Source organism: Suricata suricatta, chromosome 8 (genome assembly GCF_006229205.1).
Source record: "Suricata suricatta isolate VVHF042 chromosome 8, meerkat_22Aug2017_6uvM2_HiC, whole genome shotgun sequence".
Lineage (NCBI taxonomy): Eukaryota > Metazoa > Chordata > Mammalia > Carnivora > Herpestidae > Suricata > Suricata suricatta.
Window position 1 is genome coordinate 58,655,720 of NC_043707.1, and position 16,744 is coordinate 58,672,463.

General features: G+C 36.8%; 1 protein-coding gene across 1 annotated transcript in view; it reads right to left on the reverse strand.

Annotated features, from left to right (window-relative positions):
• Positions 1–16,605, reverse strand: part of SLC30A7 (solute carrier family 30 member 7) — an 84,005-nt gene extending 67,400 nt beyond the window's left edge. The window contains exons 1-3 of the mRNA XM_029946653.1: positions 16,353–16,605; positions 16,047–16,148; positions 3,266–3,379 (exon numbers count right to left, since the gene is read on the reverse strand). Of these exons, the coding sequence (XP_029802513.1) occupies positions 3,266–3,379; positions 16,047–16,148; positions 16,353–16,432 (296 nt within the window). The 5' untranslated portion in view covers positions 16,433–16,605. The remainder of the gene's footprint in view (positions 1–3,265; positions 3,380–16,046; positions 16,149–16,352) is intronic.
• Between the last annotated feature and the right edge of the window lie 139 nt (positions 16,606–16,744).

Genomic DNA, 16,744 nt, shown 5'->3' on the forward strand with positions numbered 1-16,744 from the left:
CGTTTTAGGCTGAGCATCCAACCTCGGCTCAGGTCATGATCTCATAGTTCTTGAGCCCACACTGGGCTCTGTGCTGACAGCTCAGAGCCTGGAGCCTGCTGCGGATTCTGTGTCTCCCTTTTCCTCTACCCTTCCCCCACTTGTGGTCTGTGTCTCTCAAAAATAATTAAACATTAAAAAAAATGAGACTGAGACTGTCAGTACATTCCAACATGGCATGTATTTCTACCTTCTAACACAGGCAAATTAATTAAATTTTATATAATTTACATAATATTTGTCAAAGCATATGCCTTTTTATTTTTCAGAAGAAAACATTCATTAAATTCAGCCTGCTTCCATAGTAAACACTTAGGAATTTACCTAATCTATCAGCAGGGTTACTAACCTCCAAATAAAAAAAGCACTTTCATCTAACCCACTCGTCCACTCCCATGCTAATGCTTGATTGAAAGCCTTTTGTCCTTGAGTTCTGATGGATTTCAAGATCAAAGGTAGGAATGTTTTTCAGGCATCTTTTTGTCCCTAGTGCCTAGCTTAGGATGTGCTTCAGAAATTCTGATCTGCTGCTGGACTCAAGTGATTTAATTAGGCTTAATATATTTGCTAAACTTGGCTGCAGGATTCATGTGAAAACCAGACATTCTTGCCTTTACAAATAACTGTTTACATCAATAGAGTGAGTCTTGGAATTAATATAATTCATGAACGTGCTATTGCCTAATTAAGTATGATGGCATCTGGATTCTTCAGCCAAATCGCTTCTCGGCCTTTTGGCTAAGATCAAGTGTGGATTCTTCAGCCAAGGCAAAGAAGGATACACGCACGTGTACATATGTATAAAGGCATGTACATACGTATCCACACATCAGACATCTACTATTTTTATACTGGAATTGCTATTTCAAAAACAGTGTGACCAGACACAAAGATGACTTTTCTATAAAGAAATACTGAAAAGCCTTCTGCCTCTCAGATTCCTCTCAGTCTTCTATTGTGGTCAGTCTGCTATTATTATCATACTGAAATGGGGTTTTGGGGATTCATCTCTAGGCTTAGTCTATCCAGTGTCATTTTGATGTACTGGAACCTATATTTTACTACTGCTGCTACTTACTACTATAGCAATTATTAGCAATTTCAAATGTTGCATCGAATTTTATTCTGTAATTTTTCCCTGCTCAAAGGAAACATGCAAACAAGAAGACAGAACAGGAGATAAATAGATGGCAAGAATATTACCCCATCATGTAAATGAGTTAAAGTTGCACAGTTAAAACCTGCTATGGTACAGAAGGTATCAAGCTACACCTAAAAACCACCTTTTGTGGGAGACTATGCAATCTAAATAGAAAACAATAGATATCCTAACATTTAAGGAACTGAGAATTTTTATAGTCCCCTACTATTTATCTCACAAACTTGTTCAGTAAGATACTCTCATCAGATTTTTGATATACAAATATATGAATTACTAATTTTCCAACACAAGATTAGAACTTTACACACAGTTTTTCTTTAATGATTTAAAATATACTTAAGAATCTTTTGATTGCATAATGCCATAGAAAATGTTCTCTTCTGAGCTGTCTGGATTTATAGATATACATATCTCTCGCTATAGTTTATAAAAACAGTATAGTGTTTTGCTTCATTTTTATAATCTTACAAATAACTGTATCACTTCAGTTATACCCAAAATCAGCAAGTTTTGTCAGAATTTCATGTATCTCTTTTTCGGCACTTGTCACAATGTATAGTTATTATGGCATTTTTACAGAACCACTTCCCCATCTGACCACAAGTTCCTCCAAGGCCGAAGACATATCTTATTCATCTTTGTAAAAAGCAAAGGATTAGTCTCATAATGGGCCCTCTGAAGAGAACAAGAGCACGTACAAGAGAGAGTGTGTGTGCTTGCTCAAGAACAAAAGTGAAGGTGGAAAAAGAAAAAGGAAAGCAGTGAGGGAGCAAGAGTAAAAGAACCAGGGGAGTAAGAGGCAGTGCGCCAAGAGAGTGGACATAGGCAGGAGAGAATGGGAGCCTTCTAGGAGGAGGATCGGTGAAAGAAGGAAAGAGACTGGGAAAGGGAGAGACTAAAGAACTAGGGCGGAAGCGGTCAGAGAGAGGGAGAGGAGAATAAGGAAGAGCTCAGAGACACAGCGGTCAAGGGCAGAGAGAGAGAAAAAGGACGTGCGGGAGAGAGAAAGAGAGGAAGGGGAGGTGGAAGGCTGAGGGACAGAGAAAGACCATGAGCACAGGTACAAGGAACTGGAAAGAACAACAAGAGACGGGGGAAGGGAGTTCAGAAGACCAAGAGTATGAGGATGGGGCCGAGAATGAAAGAGAAAACAGCAAAGTGTGAAAAAAGGAGAGGATGTGAGAGAACACTCACAAGGCAAAGGGCTAGACCAGAATCAGCAAGTAAGAGGCGAAAGGGGAGCAGGAAGGAGAGAGAAAGTGGGTGGGAGACAGAGAAAGAGGATATTATGTCTGAGTGCTACTTACACATAAATATAATTACACTGCAAAATACTCTATGAACTCAAAAAAGAAAACTCGCAGGCAGAGTCTCTCACACATTGGAAACTCCACCGCTTCCCCCAATCAGAGAGGGCAACAGGCAAACCCTGCTTCTGAGGGTATGAGGCTTGGAAGTGAGACCAGACACGCCAATACGGTCTCTTCGGCATAAAAACACTCTCCAAATATTTGATTAATTATCCAAATTCAGCAAGTGTATGAGAAGAAGCATATTTCATAAAAGGAGAGCTGCAGAGGGGAATATGAAATCCAATTAGAAAATAATGATTTTAAATAAACGGCTAAGCATTCCTCTAAAAAAGAAAAAGAAAGAAACATGACCGTTTTTCATAAACTAAAATTTGCTTTCTTCTTCTTCTTAAAAAAAATTATGTTACAAGTTGAGAACTATCTAGCAAAAAATTTCACTTAAAAATTTCTGGTAAAATCAAGATATCCTACCTCTAAGCAAAAGAACTTCAATGCAAAAACAGAAAAAGTATGTATTGTAGATTCCAATTACGTACTGTTCAAAAACAGGTTAAAACTAATCCACCGAGTTAGGGAAGTGGTTGTTACCCTTGGGGAGCTGCATGGGAAGGAACGAGAAGGAGACACGAGGGGGGATTCAAGAGTTCAAGTTACACAAATGTGTTCACAATTTGTGAAAACCACTCTGCTTAAGATTGGTATATTTTCTGTATTTCTTATACTTCAATAAAAAGTTTTTAAAAAGTCTTACCCATAAGAGAAAGCATCATTATCTCTCCATTTTGAAATAACAGACGCTGCCAATCCAGCCAAAATGGCAGTGCTATCGAAAAACATGTGAAAAGAGTCGGAAATCAAGCCTAAGCTGTAAAAGAACAGACATATTGGCACATTATAATAGTAACCAAATAGTAGGCATCCTTCTCTAAATTCTCTAAACATCCTTCTGCTCATCAGGAACTAATCAAAACAGACAACCTTGAAATATGATATACAGAAAGATATGAAGGGTAAGTTTTAAATGTCTGAGAAGGAAACCCTCACACCCCTTGCCCAAGACAAAAACCCAGCTTCTACTGAAAGAGGGGTAGAAACAGAGCTAGCTGCTACTGGATGAGCGGCAGGAATCTGTCCACTCCCTGACTGCTGACAAAGGTCAGCTACCACTGAAAAAGAGGAAAAAAAAAAAAAAAAAAGCAGCTGTCATTGTCAGGAGCAAGTCTGAAGCCAGCTTGGGCCCAAGATCTTACATTGATACAAAACAAAGGTCTGCTGTTGTTGGAAAAGGAGCAAGACAATAGCTCCTTCTCCTGATACCAGGCAGCGGAGAGAGGTGGGAGAAGGGACAGTGGGGTTAATAATACCCACTCTGGCACTCAGGTGAGAAGGGACTGCCTAAAACTAAAGCTCTAGCAGGAGTACCAAATTCTCTCTCCCCACAATCAAAGCCTTGACTGAAGTACAAAACAATAGCAATCTACCACTGAGAGCTGAGCAAGAGCACAGAGACTCCCCTGTGGCACAGATATTCAACGCTTCTTGAAAGCGGAGAGTGGAGGAACAACACTGAAAAACCCCTCCAGGGCCCCCCAGACCCTACACTAAACACAAGGAGGTAGAAGCCTCTAAAAAAATTTGAAGTCAGTAGCTTGTTGAAACTAAGTAGCAATAACAAAACACAAAACCCAGCTAGTCAACTACTGATCAGAGAGACTCAAAACCCCACACTAATGACCTGACCAAACAGTAGGTGTGCACGTCTGAACATAGATACTATCAATCTTGGTCCCTGTTAATCTTTTAAACATAAGATCCAGCACTCAATAAATATTTATAAGACACATAACAAGATCAAGGGTTAAAAACCAACCAACCAAACAAACAAAAAAAACCACTGTGAAGAGCTAAAGCAGTCAACAGAATCAGAACCAGAAAAGGCATTGAGACTGGACTATGATAAGGACTTTAAAACAAGTACGATTACTACGTCCTTTAACATAGTAATGCATGAAGTTGGAGAAAATTCATGAACAAATTGAGGACTTGCCACATAGGTAAAACTATAAAAGAATCAAATGGAAAGGATAAAAACATTTCTTAAAAATCACAATATTGCAGACAAATAATAATATACATGGGCTTCTGAGCAGACGGGACACAGAGAGAAAGAATCACATCAAGAGAAATTATCAAAGTAAAACACAAAGAACAAAAGGAGGGGGAAAAAAAACAGAACAGAGCATTCAAAACCTGTCACAGTTATCTAAGAGACTCAAATACAAATATCTGGATTCTCAGTAACACAGAAAAAAATTAGGGCAGAAAAAGTATTTAAAGAGAAATGCTTGAAAGTTTTTTAAAACAAACCACATATTCAAGACATTTAATAAATCCCAAGCAGGAGAAAAACCTGCTCACACACTGCTCAACACCAAAAAAAGAGAAAATCTTGAAAACAGCCAGTAAAAGGACAAACAAAACAAAGATAAGATCATTAGTGTATTTTTCATCAGAAACTACTCAAGGCAGAATAATGGAATAATGTCTAAAGTATTGGGAAAAAAAATGCCAACCTAAAATTCTGTATCTAACAAAATACATTTCAAAAATAAAGGCAAAATAAGATTTTTCCAGACAACCAAAACTGACAGAATTCCCTGCGAGTAGATCTGAGTTAAAAGAATTAGAAGTTCTTCAAGCAGAAATAGGATAATAGATGGAAACAGATTTGCATAAAGAAATGAAGATCACTGAAAATGTCAAATATGTGAGTAAATAAAAAAGATAACTTTTCAGGGTGCCTAGGTGGCTCAGTTGGTTAAGCATCCAACTCTTGATCTCATGTCAGGTCTTGATCTCCGGGTCATGAGTTCAAACCCTGCACTGGGCTCCACACTGGGCATGAAGTCTATTTTTTTTTAAAAGACAATTTTTCACTTTTAGTGTCTTTAAAAGATCATTGGGGGAGGGGGGGGGAGGGAGGAGAGAGAAAAAGAAGAAAGAAAAACAAACCAAAAGCTGGTTCTGTGAAAATATCAACAAAATCTACAACCTTTAAGTAGACTGACCATGAAAAAAGGTAGAAGATTCAAATTACTAAAATCAGGAATAAAAAAAATTTACTATTGACCTTACAAAAATAAAAAGGATCATAAGAAAATACTATGAACAATTATAGGCCAGCAAATGAGGTAATGTAGAGGAAATAGACAAATTCCTAGAAACAATCTTGCAAAACTAAAAAAATTTTTTTGAATATACTTATAACAAGCAAACAAATTGCATGAATAATTGTAAAACTTCCAACAAAGAAAAGTCCACACCCAGACAGCTTCACTGGAAAATTCTACCAAACATTTAAAGAACAATAAATACCATCCCTTACAAACTCTCCCAAAACATAGATGATGAAGGAATGCTTCCCAATTCACCATATAAGAGCAGTATTACCCTCATACCAAAATGAGACAAAAGACATCACAAGAAATGAAGCAGACTTAATCTTTCCAAATATACACACAAAAATCTCCAACATACACTAGCAAGTGGAATCTAAGTATATATATTTAAAAAGTACATACCACAACCAAGTTGGATTTATACCAACAATGTAAGGTTGGTTTAACATATGAAAACCAATCAATCGAACATCATACCAACAGAATAAAAGACAAAAACCACATGATCATCTCAACAGGTACAACAGTGTTGACAAAATCTAACACTCCCCTTTATATTAAAAACACTCAACAAATGGAAGAGAACTTCCTCAACTCTTAAATGGCATCTACAAAAAACCTACAGCACCATTAGTGGCCAATGACTGAATGCTTTCCCCTAAGATCAGGTATAAGGATGTTCCATCTTGCTACTGCTACTTGACATTGTACTGGAGGATCTAACAAGGGCAGTTAAGCAAGAAATTAAAAAGCAAATAAATAAAATAAAAACATTTTTTAAAAAGTGAAGGAGTAAAACTATCACAATTTGCAGTTGACAGGATTTTATACATACAAAATTTTAAGGACTCTACTAAAAACCTGTTAGAATAAATGAGTTTGGTGAGGTTGTAGGATACAAGGTCAACATACAAAAATGAACTGTATTCCTAATAGTATTGATGCAAAAAAAATTTTTTTAAAAGATTTCCATTTATAATAGCATCAAAAAATAAAATACTTTTGAATAAATTTAACAAAAAATGTGTTACATTTGTACTAGAAAACTATAAAATATTGTTGAAAAGTTTAAAGACCTAAATAATTGGAAAGATATCCATGGTTACGGATCAGAAGACAATACTGTTAAGATGCCAATACTTCCCCTGTTGATCTACAGATTCAACTCAATCTTATCAAAATCCCACCAGACTTGTTTGAAGAAACCGACAAGCTGATCTTAAAATTTACTTGGAGAAGCAAGGAACCTAGAATAGCCAAAAAATTATTGAAAATGAAATGCAAAGTTGGAAGACTCATACTTCTCAATTCCAAAACTTACAATAGGGTTACAGCAATCAAATAATGTGGTCTCAGCACAAAAGTAAACAAATAGAACAATGGAACAGTTTTTAGAATCTAGAAATAAACCTTCAAATTCATGGTCAACTGACTTTGACAAAGATGCCAAGACATTCCAATGATAGAAAGAATAATGTTTTCAACAAATATGTTGATACAACTGGATAGCCACATGCCAAGAAAATGACTTCTGACACAAAAATTAACCCAAAATAGATCAAAGACCTAAGCATAAAAACTAAAATATTCACCACGTTGGATTAGGCAATATTTTCTTATATATATAAGACATCAACATCACAAGTAAAAATGTGAAAACAGAAAATATAGACTAGATATCACTGGAATTTTAAAACTTTTTTTTCAAAGGAAAAGTGAAAAGAAAAATGCACAGGTGGGAGAAAATATTTACCAATCATATATCTGACAAGGGGTTTGTATCCAGAATATATGAAGAACTCTTTTTTTAAGATTTTATTCTTAAGTAATCTCTATACCCAATGTTGGGCTCAAACTCACAACCCCAAGATCAAGTCACATAATCCACCAACTGAGCCAGCCAGGCATCCCTATATGAAGAACTGTTAAAACTTTTCCAAAAAATAGGGCACTTTGGATGACTCAGTCAGTTAAGCATCTGACTCTTGATTTCATCTCAGGTCATGATCTCATGATTTGTGAGATTGAGTCCTGCACTGTCAGCACAGAGCCTGCTTGGGATTCTCTAAAATAAACAAACATATTTTTTAAAAACTCTTCAAAAAGATATATAATCCAATTTTTAAAATGAACAAAGAATCTGAATAAACATGTCTCCAAAGAAGACACACAAATGGCCAAAAGCACATGAAAAGATACTCAACATCATTAACAACCTTTCAGGGGAATGCAAGTCAAACAATGAGAAACAGCTTCGTATCCACACTATGATAGCTAAATCAAAAAGATGAATAACAAGTGTTGGTGAGGATGTGGAGAAAGCAGAATTCTCACACACTGCTGGAATTTACTTTGGCAATAAAAATAAGTGAATACTAAGATGTATAGAATATGGATGACCTTTGAAAACATGCTGGGTGTAATAAACCAATCACAAAGGGTCATACACTATATGATTCCACTTACATGAAAAGGCCAGAGTAGCCAAATACAGAGAGACAGAAAGTAGATTAGTAGTTGCCTAGAATTAGGGCAAATCAAGCGATGAGTAAATTAGAGGGCAATGGCTAGGGGTGCAGGGCTTCCTTTCAGGGTAATAAAAATATTCTAAAATTGATTGTTGTGATGGTTTCACAACTCTGAACATACTAAAAGCCATTCAGTTGTATACCTTAAATGGGTAAATTATATGGTATATAAATTATATCTCAATAAAGCTGTTTTTAAAAAAATGATAACTATCTAAAGCAGAGATCAGCAAGCTACGGCCCAGAACACCATCTATTTTTGTAAATAAGGTTTTATTGGAAAACAGTTACACTCATCTGTTTATATGCGGCCTATGTTTGCTTCTGTCCTTTAACATTAGAATGGAGAAGTTGTGACAGAGACCTTATGGACCTTAAAGCTTAAAATATTTACCATTTACTGTTCAGAGAAAGTTTGCTAACTTCCGGTATAAAACAAAAACAGGTACACTGTATTGTGGGGTTTAAAACATGTAAAACTGAAATGTACAACAATATGTCATATAAGATAGAAGGAAATGGAAGTGTATTATTGTAAGATAAACATTATTTGTGGCAAGTTAAAAAGTCATATTATGCATGCTAGAGCAATCACTAAAAAAACTACAGAATTCTGCACCAACACAAAGGAGATGTCCTGCTACCACTGGAAAAGGAGCAAGACACTCACTTTTACCCAAGACCATCCATATGTACAAAGCAGAATTTTGCTCTCACAGAAAGAGGGGCAAAAATGTTGGGGGGAGAAAAAAAACCCTACTCCAACGCCCAGGCTCACAGCGCCTTCCTAAGCACCTGGGTTAAGTTAATGAGCACCACTTTGCTCTCCCCACAAACCCAGCACTGAGTAACAAGAAACAGCCATCTGCAGCTTGGGGGGATCTGTGGGGGAGGGTGGGCACGCCATGACCTGTATGAAGAGTATCTCTGTACTGTGTTATAAAACCACCAATGAAGACACTGCTTATCATTTTGTGTTCTATGCCATGATAAAGGACTAATATGGTAAGTTACTTTTAAAATTTGGTTTCAGAAAATTATCTCTTCCTTCTAATAAAACAATATACTTGTGTTGTAGTAAAACCTGAAAATGAGAACTTTTACCCATCCTGCCTTAATATTATGGAATTTTATAACTAAATTTAGAAGTCAATTTCAGTAACTACATTAATTTACACTTTTAGGCTTATATTTTCCCTCTCTATACATGATCCTTCATGTTTTTATTTCTATAATTTAAGGATTATATATGTGACTTTTATCTTAAGTAGCCATAAATTAGTTGTAGAAGAAGGCAGGGTATTCATTCTAAATAAATATAAATTTAAAAATATTTACTGATAGATGCACACATCTATTTAGTAAAACCTGCTGTGGGTTGAATTGTGTCCTCTTCTAAATTCTTAAGTTGAAGTCCTACATCTCCAGTACCTCAGAATGTGAGCTAATTTGAAAAGAGGTCACTGCAAACATAATTTATTAAGATTAATTAGTTCAGTAAGGTGGGTCCTAATCCAACATGACTACTGTCCTCCTAAGAAGTGGAAATCTAGAGACAGACAGGCACACAAAGAGACTATTGAGTAAAAGATAAGGCAGATATCAGATGAGGCTTCTACAAGCCAAGGAATGCCAAAGATTGCCGGCAAAGCAGCTGAAGCTGGAGAAAGCACGGGTCACGGGGTGAATTCTTCTACTCAGACCTCAGAAGTAGCTCTTAAGACTTTCAGTCTCAGGAACTACGAGACAGTAACTTTCAACTGTGGTACTTTGTTACAGCAGCCCTAGCAGATTAATACACACTAGCACTATCTTTTTTACAACAACTTTATTTTAAACATATTTAGTGGACACCAAACATTGCCTTCAAGGGGGGAAAATGGTAAACTTCTTCTGTATACCAGACAACTAAGTTCCCTTTTCAGGAGGTTTAGATATAGCTTGGCAATTATAATACTCATCAAAATGAGATTTTAATTTTATTTAAATTTTAAGTAAATTTAATTTTCGCTAAAGCATTTTTTTTTTCAGAGTGCATGCATGTACATGCACATGCAAGTGGGAAAGGGGCAGAAGGAGTAGGAGAGAGAAGCTTAGCAAACTCTACGGTCGGTGTGAAGCCCCACGCAGGGCTTGTTCTCATAACCATGAGGTCATGACCTGAGCCAACATCAAGAATCAGATGTTTAACTGACTGAGCCACTCCGGGGCCCAAAATGTTATTTCATCTCTAGTATATTATAAAATATGGTTCTACCTGAAAAAGCACTCCCTCTTCTAAAGTGGAATCATGTTCTCTTAAAGCATTGCAATATGACCTCTTTTTTTAAACCTGGTATCATGATTTGAAAATTACTCAGCTGCAACTATACAGACAAACTCAAATGAAAAAGAGTCTCCTTCTAGTTCTCAGTTCACTATCTATCAAATTCTAGTTCTCTGTTCTTTCATATGTCAAAATACTACTCATGAGGAAAGTCAGTTTTACTGTTCATCCTCAATATTAGCAAATGTTTCTTATTATGAACTAGCACTTAAACTGCATGGCATAAACTTCCTTATAAATAAAGACAGCACATTTCAGGTTATACGATTTATATACCAAATGTAACCTGATAAAGAAAAATTCGTTGTTAAAAGCAGCATATCTGTTTCAGGCTCCCATCTTTAAACACCAACAGTTTCTCTAAAATTAATTTTTAAACTTTTTTTAAGTGACTACTTTCTAAAGATATTTAATAAGGAAAACTTCTTAGGATATAATAGAGACACCTGAAAACTGAAGCAAAATATAATAAATGTGAATAGAACATTTAGCAAAATAAATTCTCAAAAAAGATTTTATTTAGTGTCTATTGGAGGCAAAAACAAACAACAGGAGAAAGAGAGCCCGTAAACTGAAACTTAGGAGAAATATCAACCAAATATGTTTGTATATGAGTTTGGATCCAAATAGGACTTTGTTTGGATTAGATCTTATTTGGATTCTAACTTATAAAACTAACTGTAAAAAGAATTATGAGACAGTAAGGGTCATCTGAACACTCACTCACTGGACATTTGATATTAATAAATTCCTAATTTTTAAAGATGAGAATGATACTGGAACAATGTTACAGGGGAGGGAGGGAGGGGCTCTTTTTTTTAAAGATTCATACTGAAATAGTTAGGAAAGAAATTGTATTTGGTACCTGTGTTAACATAATCCAGTGGTGGGACAGGTAACACAGAGGAAACGAAATAGGCTACATGTTAATAAATGACAAATGATGGGGACATGAGGTCCATGAAACTCTCTACTTTCACATGGTTTAAAATTTTCCATAATAAAAAATTTTAAAAAGGTCTACTGGTAACTAAGATAACAGTATATTTATAGTGGTTGTTAAAGATTAATTCAAAACTGAAGACAGGGAATAATCACACTAAGTTTCTATGAGATGGAAAGGAGAAAAGAAACTATTAAATACCAATTTATTAGCAAGAAATTAGAATCCTGATATTTACATAAGTTGTTACTCTAATGGCAGTCATGGTGAAAAACCCACAACTCTACCACATTCCATTATATAATCCCTTACTTAAAATATTCTCAGCAAAGGGGCGCCTGGGTGGCTCAGTCACTTAAGTGTCTGACTTCGGCTCAGGTCATGATCTCATGGTTCAGGAGTTCGAGCCCCACATTGGGCTCTGTGCTCAGAGCCTGGAGGCTGCTTCAGATTCTGTCTTCTCTCTCTGTCCCTCCCCTGCTCATATTCTGCCTCTATCTCAAAAATAAATAAGAAACATTAAAAAATTTAAAAAATTCTCAGCAAAGTGGAATACTTATCTGCATTTATAAGGTGAATAATAAAACTACAGGAAAGCAAAAGTCATTACCATAAAGTGGTAAATAATGTATTTTGAGAAGGGAGAAGTTGATAAAAGACAAACACCTATGTTTTAATTCTATAGAAATATGTGATCAATAGAAGCATTTTCTTTACCAACGAGTTACTTTACAAATATACGACATATTATACAGAAGTAGGAACAAATCAATGCCCAGTATGGCCGCACACATTTCCTGAACAAATATTTACTTTGGTAATACAAAGACATTTACCTTTAGAGTTATAGGAGTTCCATCTGGTATAAGGGAAAATGGTTGCCATAGCTTTGGTAAAAAAATATTAGCGGAATTTTCTAACAGACAGTGAAGTATACATAAAATAAAAGAGCATAAGATCAAAGGAAACTATATTGAGATACTAGAAAAAAATCATGGTGTAGTGGGAAAAAAAAATCCTTGGACGACAGGTGCTTCTGGGCTCTGCAGCTACTCTGGGAAAAAAACCGCTGGGCCTCAGTTCTCTATCTATAGAAGAAGTTAGACTCACTTATCTCTCTTTCTAGTCTCATTTCCTGAGCCTACAGTCTCCATATATTTCCCTCTTGTCTTGGTAAAAAATCCTTAACTTTCAGCAGAATACCTGTTTGACTGGAACAAAGATGACATTTGCAAGCAGGCATGACCGCCAAGACAAAAGTTTAGCCACTGAAATATAAGTGTTCAATGTGTCCAGATAAATCTCCTTAAAAACACTATATACCATTTTTACCTCTTTTTCTCTCCTTTTTGGACAATCTGCTGCTAGGGATAGCTGGGATGACAGCCATCCTGGAAATAAGGTTTTGCCATATTTAAGAAATTACTATTTGGGGATTTTTCTGTAACTTGAAAAAGAACTTAATCTTAGATGGTACAAAACCACATAATTATACTATATTAACTCAAGATGAAGTATTCAACAATAAAGAGCAAAAGAAAATAAAATGATAGAAAGAAAAGAACCCTAGAAGGAAAGACCACATATGTATTCTCTCATTTTCCTACTAACTTCAAAGAAAAAGAGAAAAGAGAGTTTAGTGTAAATAATGGATTAGTTCCATACATTCATTATTCCCTCATTCTTTCATTCAGCAAATATACATTACCCATATCATGTGCCATGTACTAAGGTGCCTGAGTAAGATAGAAAAGATCTCTACTTTAAGGAAGTTTACATTATAGTGGAAAAGCAAATGGCAGTGGATACTAAGGGGGGAAAACTACACAAAGAGCTTAGCTATTCTACTGATAACACATTCTCACCATCAAAAATATAAACCAACTAAGTCCTTCTTTTAAATAATGATGGCTCTAAAGAAGCAGAACTATTTATTTTTTGCAACTAAATCAACAAGTGTTTCTATAAACCTTTATTTGTGAAGAGAGAGTATGTTTTATCTACCTTTTAATTCTATAATGGAAAAAAATTCTTGACATTTCATGTTTATAACATCTTGAAACTTAAATTTTATAGAATGAAAATGAACACAGAAACGACTATGACAAACAAAATAAACTTTGCTGAGGCATTTATTCAAGAAAACTTAAAATCTAATTGAAACTTCAGGAACAGAGATAATCCAGTTATATAAAGAAATTGTTGACCAGTCAATAAAAGGGGCCGAAAACTGTAATATCTAAATAAGACACAGAAATCCAGATGATGAAAACGCTCAATCAATTTTTAAAGCTGTCAAAGCTTCAACAGCAATGTATTTGTACTCCCAATCCACTGATAAAAATTAATATTGGTAAGTGGTGTGGACATGGATGTTAATATAATGGTGCATACCTCCTAAATGAGTTAGGTATGACAGACACTAGCTAGATTTCAAATGCGGAAGATATAACACAATCAAAGAGAGTAAATTGGAAGAAAAGTGATCCTAAGGTTAGAAAAATAAGCCACCAAAGGGCAGAAGAAAAAGTCATGTGTCACTGATGTTTTCTTTACGTACTGGTGACTAATGGCAAACAGCTCAGAAAACAATAGTTTTAGCTCAGTGATTAACGAGGTAGTCTTGAACTGTCCAAATCCACTTATTTGCAGATATTTTTCAATTTGGTACAGTACCATAAACACATTTTTTCTTCCTTATGATTTTCTTAATAACATATCCTTTTCTCTACTTTACTGTACAAATACAGTACATAATACATGTACTATAGTAAAATCCATGTTAATCAACTGTTTATGTTATCGCTAAGATTTATGGTTGACAGCAGGCTATTTGCAGTTAAGTTTTTGGGGAGTCAAAAGCTATACAGATTTTTGACTGTGCAGGGTTCATGCCCGTAGTCCCCATATTATTCAAGGGGCAACTGTTATTTCCTCAATAGATCTCTACAGGTCAAAAAACTTACTTTATTCCTAACTTTTCATGAAAGAAGTGGTTTAGGCACTTCGAATATAATTCCCCTGAAGGAGACATTTCACACAGTAATTTATGCCACAGAAGGCCACATGTGGTGAAAGACAATGTACTGTAATGTAAAGCACTATAACTAAAGTGTACATATATAAACCAAGTCATAGCCTGGATACACTCAATACATTTTCCATAATAGGGCATAACTTAAGAAGAGCAAAATATATTATAAATACTGTATATTTATAATAAAGCATGATTATTCTAAAACAACACAGTGCTTTTAACATGCACAATACATTGAACCATGTTAATATTACAAGATACATATACCTGCTTCTCAGAGGGTTCCAAATGGTTATTATATATACTAAGATTTTATGTCTCAATATGCCTTTTAAAGTGGTAACTAAATCAGTAACCTTCATCATGTGTGAGTATTTTTTATAAAACTGAGTTGCTATCTGAACTGAAGTCCATTTTTTCATATAAAAATGTACATGTCACAAAAAATGGTGATCTTATTTAACGTCATTGTTCAATCTCAATAGAGATAAAGACCAAGGACAGCAATCCTCTCTGAAAATGGACTACAGAGGAAAGAGACTAACTCTAATAGAAAATAAAGCATAAATGCCATAAGTCCTTAATGTAGGGTTCAAGATCTAGTTCAAGGAACTCCATATCACCCTTAAGTTTTATATAAAATTTTGAGGGTTGGCTTTTATCAGATACTCAAGTGAGTAGGAGATTTAAAGAGGAATCTACACACTTAGAAGTGTAATGATCTTATTGTTAGATGCACAATTTTACAAGACCTTAAGTTATTCAATAGTAAATACCTGGATAATAATATTTCATTTCCAGAGTTCCTGGATTTATCTCTTCCCAAAGCAGTTTCAAAAACAAACAAAAAAGCCCAAAGATGGCACAAAACCCCATCAACTCAGGGGCTGTAAGTTTTTAGAAAACTGTATCGGATTTTCTACTGCAACCAAGACCAGAGGGAAATCATGAGACAGTTGCAGCATAAAATTAAAGATAGGAGAATGACATATATTTCTTTGGATATCTTCTTTATAAAGCTCTTAATAATAAATGAGGTTGAACATCTGAGATATTCCCTCTCAGAATCTCAAGGGTGAAATCCAAATGCCACTCCCCCAGAGAGAAGCAAGAACACTCCCTCCCCAAAGAAGCAGGAAACAGGTTTCTTCCAATTCCAAGAAAGTGGGCAAAGCTAAGGTTTGTAGTTAGGGATGACTTTCTCCATCAGCCAAAACGAAGAGGAGACTTGTCACACTCCTATTTGACTGGGGGGGGGGTGCGGGGGGAACCGGGGGGCTAGGCAGGGGGGAGAGGGGGCGGGGATCCAAATCTTAGAAACTGCTGCACGTGATGGGCCCCGGATCTTAAACGTAGGCTTGCCAGATTGCTGTGGATATGAGAAAGCAACTCAGCAGTAGAGCTGAATGGCAAAGACAAGACCTGAACCTCCTGGTGAGGAGCTACGTGGCATTAAGCAAACAGTGCTTCGTCTCCTCCACCCCCTGCTTCCGCCCAAACCCTTTTCCCCTTTGGTTACCAGTTGCTCCAGATGCCGTAGAGTAGTTCAACAAAAGCGAAAGAAAGGTTCAGGCACAGGAAGAAAAACAGGTTCCGGGACGTCTTGTCCGACAGGATAGACCTGGGAGTGATAAAAGTGGAGAAGAGGCGGGAGAGTCAAAGGGGTGCCAGGACCCGGGGACTGGATCCCTCTTTGAAGACCCTCCCAGCCCAAACACTCCTTTCCTCACAACGAAGGAAGGTGTTCCTGACGCTCCCTCCCTGGATCTCGGGCTATCCTTAGGTCTGGGCCTTCTCCCCTTCGTCTGGATACAGCACCCCGCACCTAAACCAGCCCGAAATCTTGCCGAACAGATTGAACTTGGGTGGTTTGTATTCATCGTCCTTGATGGACAGGGGTAACATCTTCTCTGCCCGGCGAAGGGCCGGGTCCACTCCCCTCTAGTAGCGGCTCCGTGGGTGATGGTAGTGACAGTGGTGACGCCTCAGATAGGATTTCCCAGCGTTTGTCCCGGGCCGCGCGCCGCTTCGATACACAGACAGACACAGACCACACACCCGGGAACTCGCCGACTTCCGGCCCGGGCCGCGCAACGAGTCCTGGGACGCGAAAGAGGGAGGCGGGGCCGAGGGCGGGACCTGCGCGGTGGGGGCGGGGCTTACGGAGGGGCGTGGTGGAAGCTGCGGGGACGCTGTAGGGGCAGAAAAGGTGGCAAC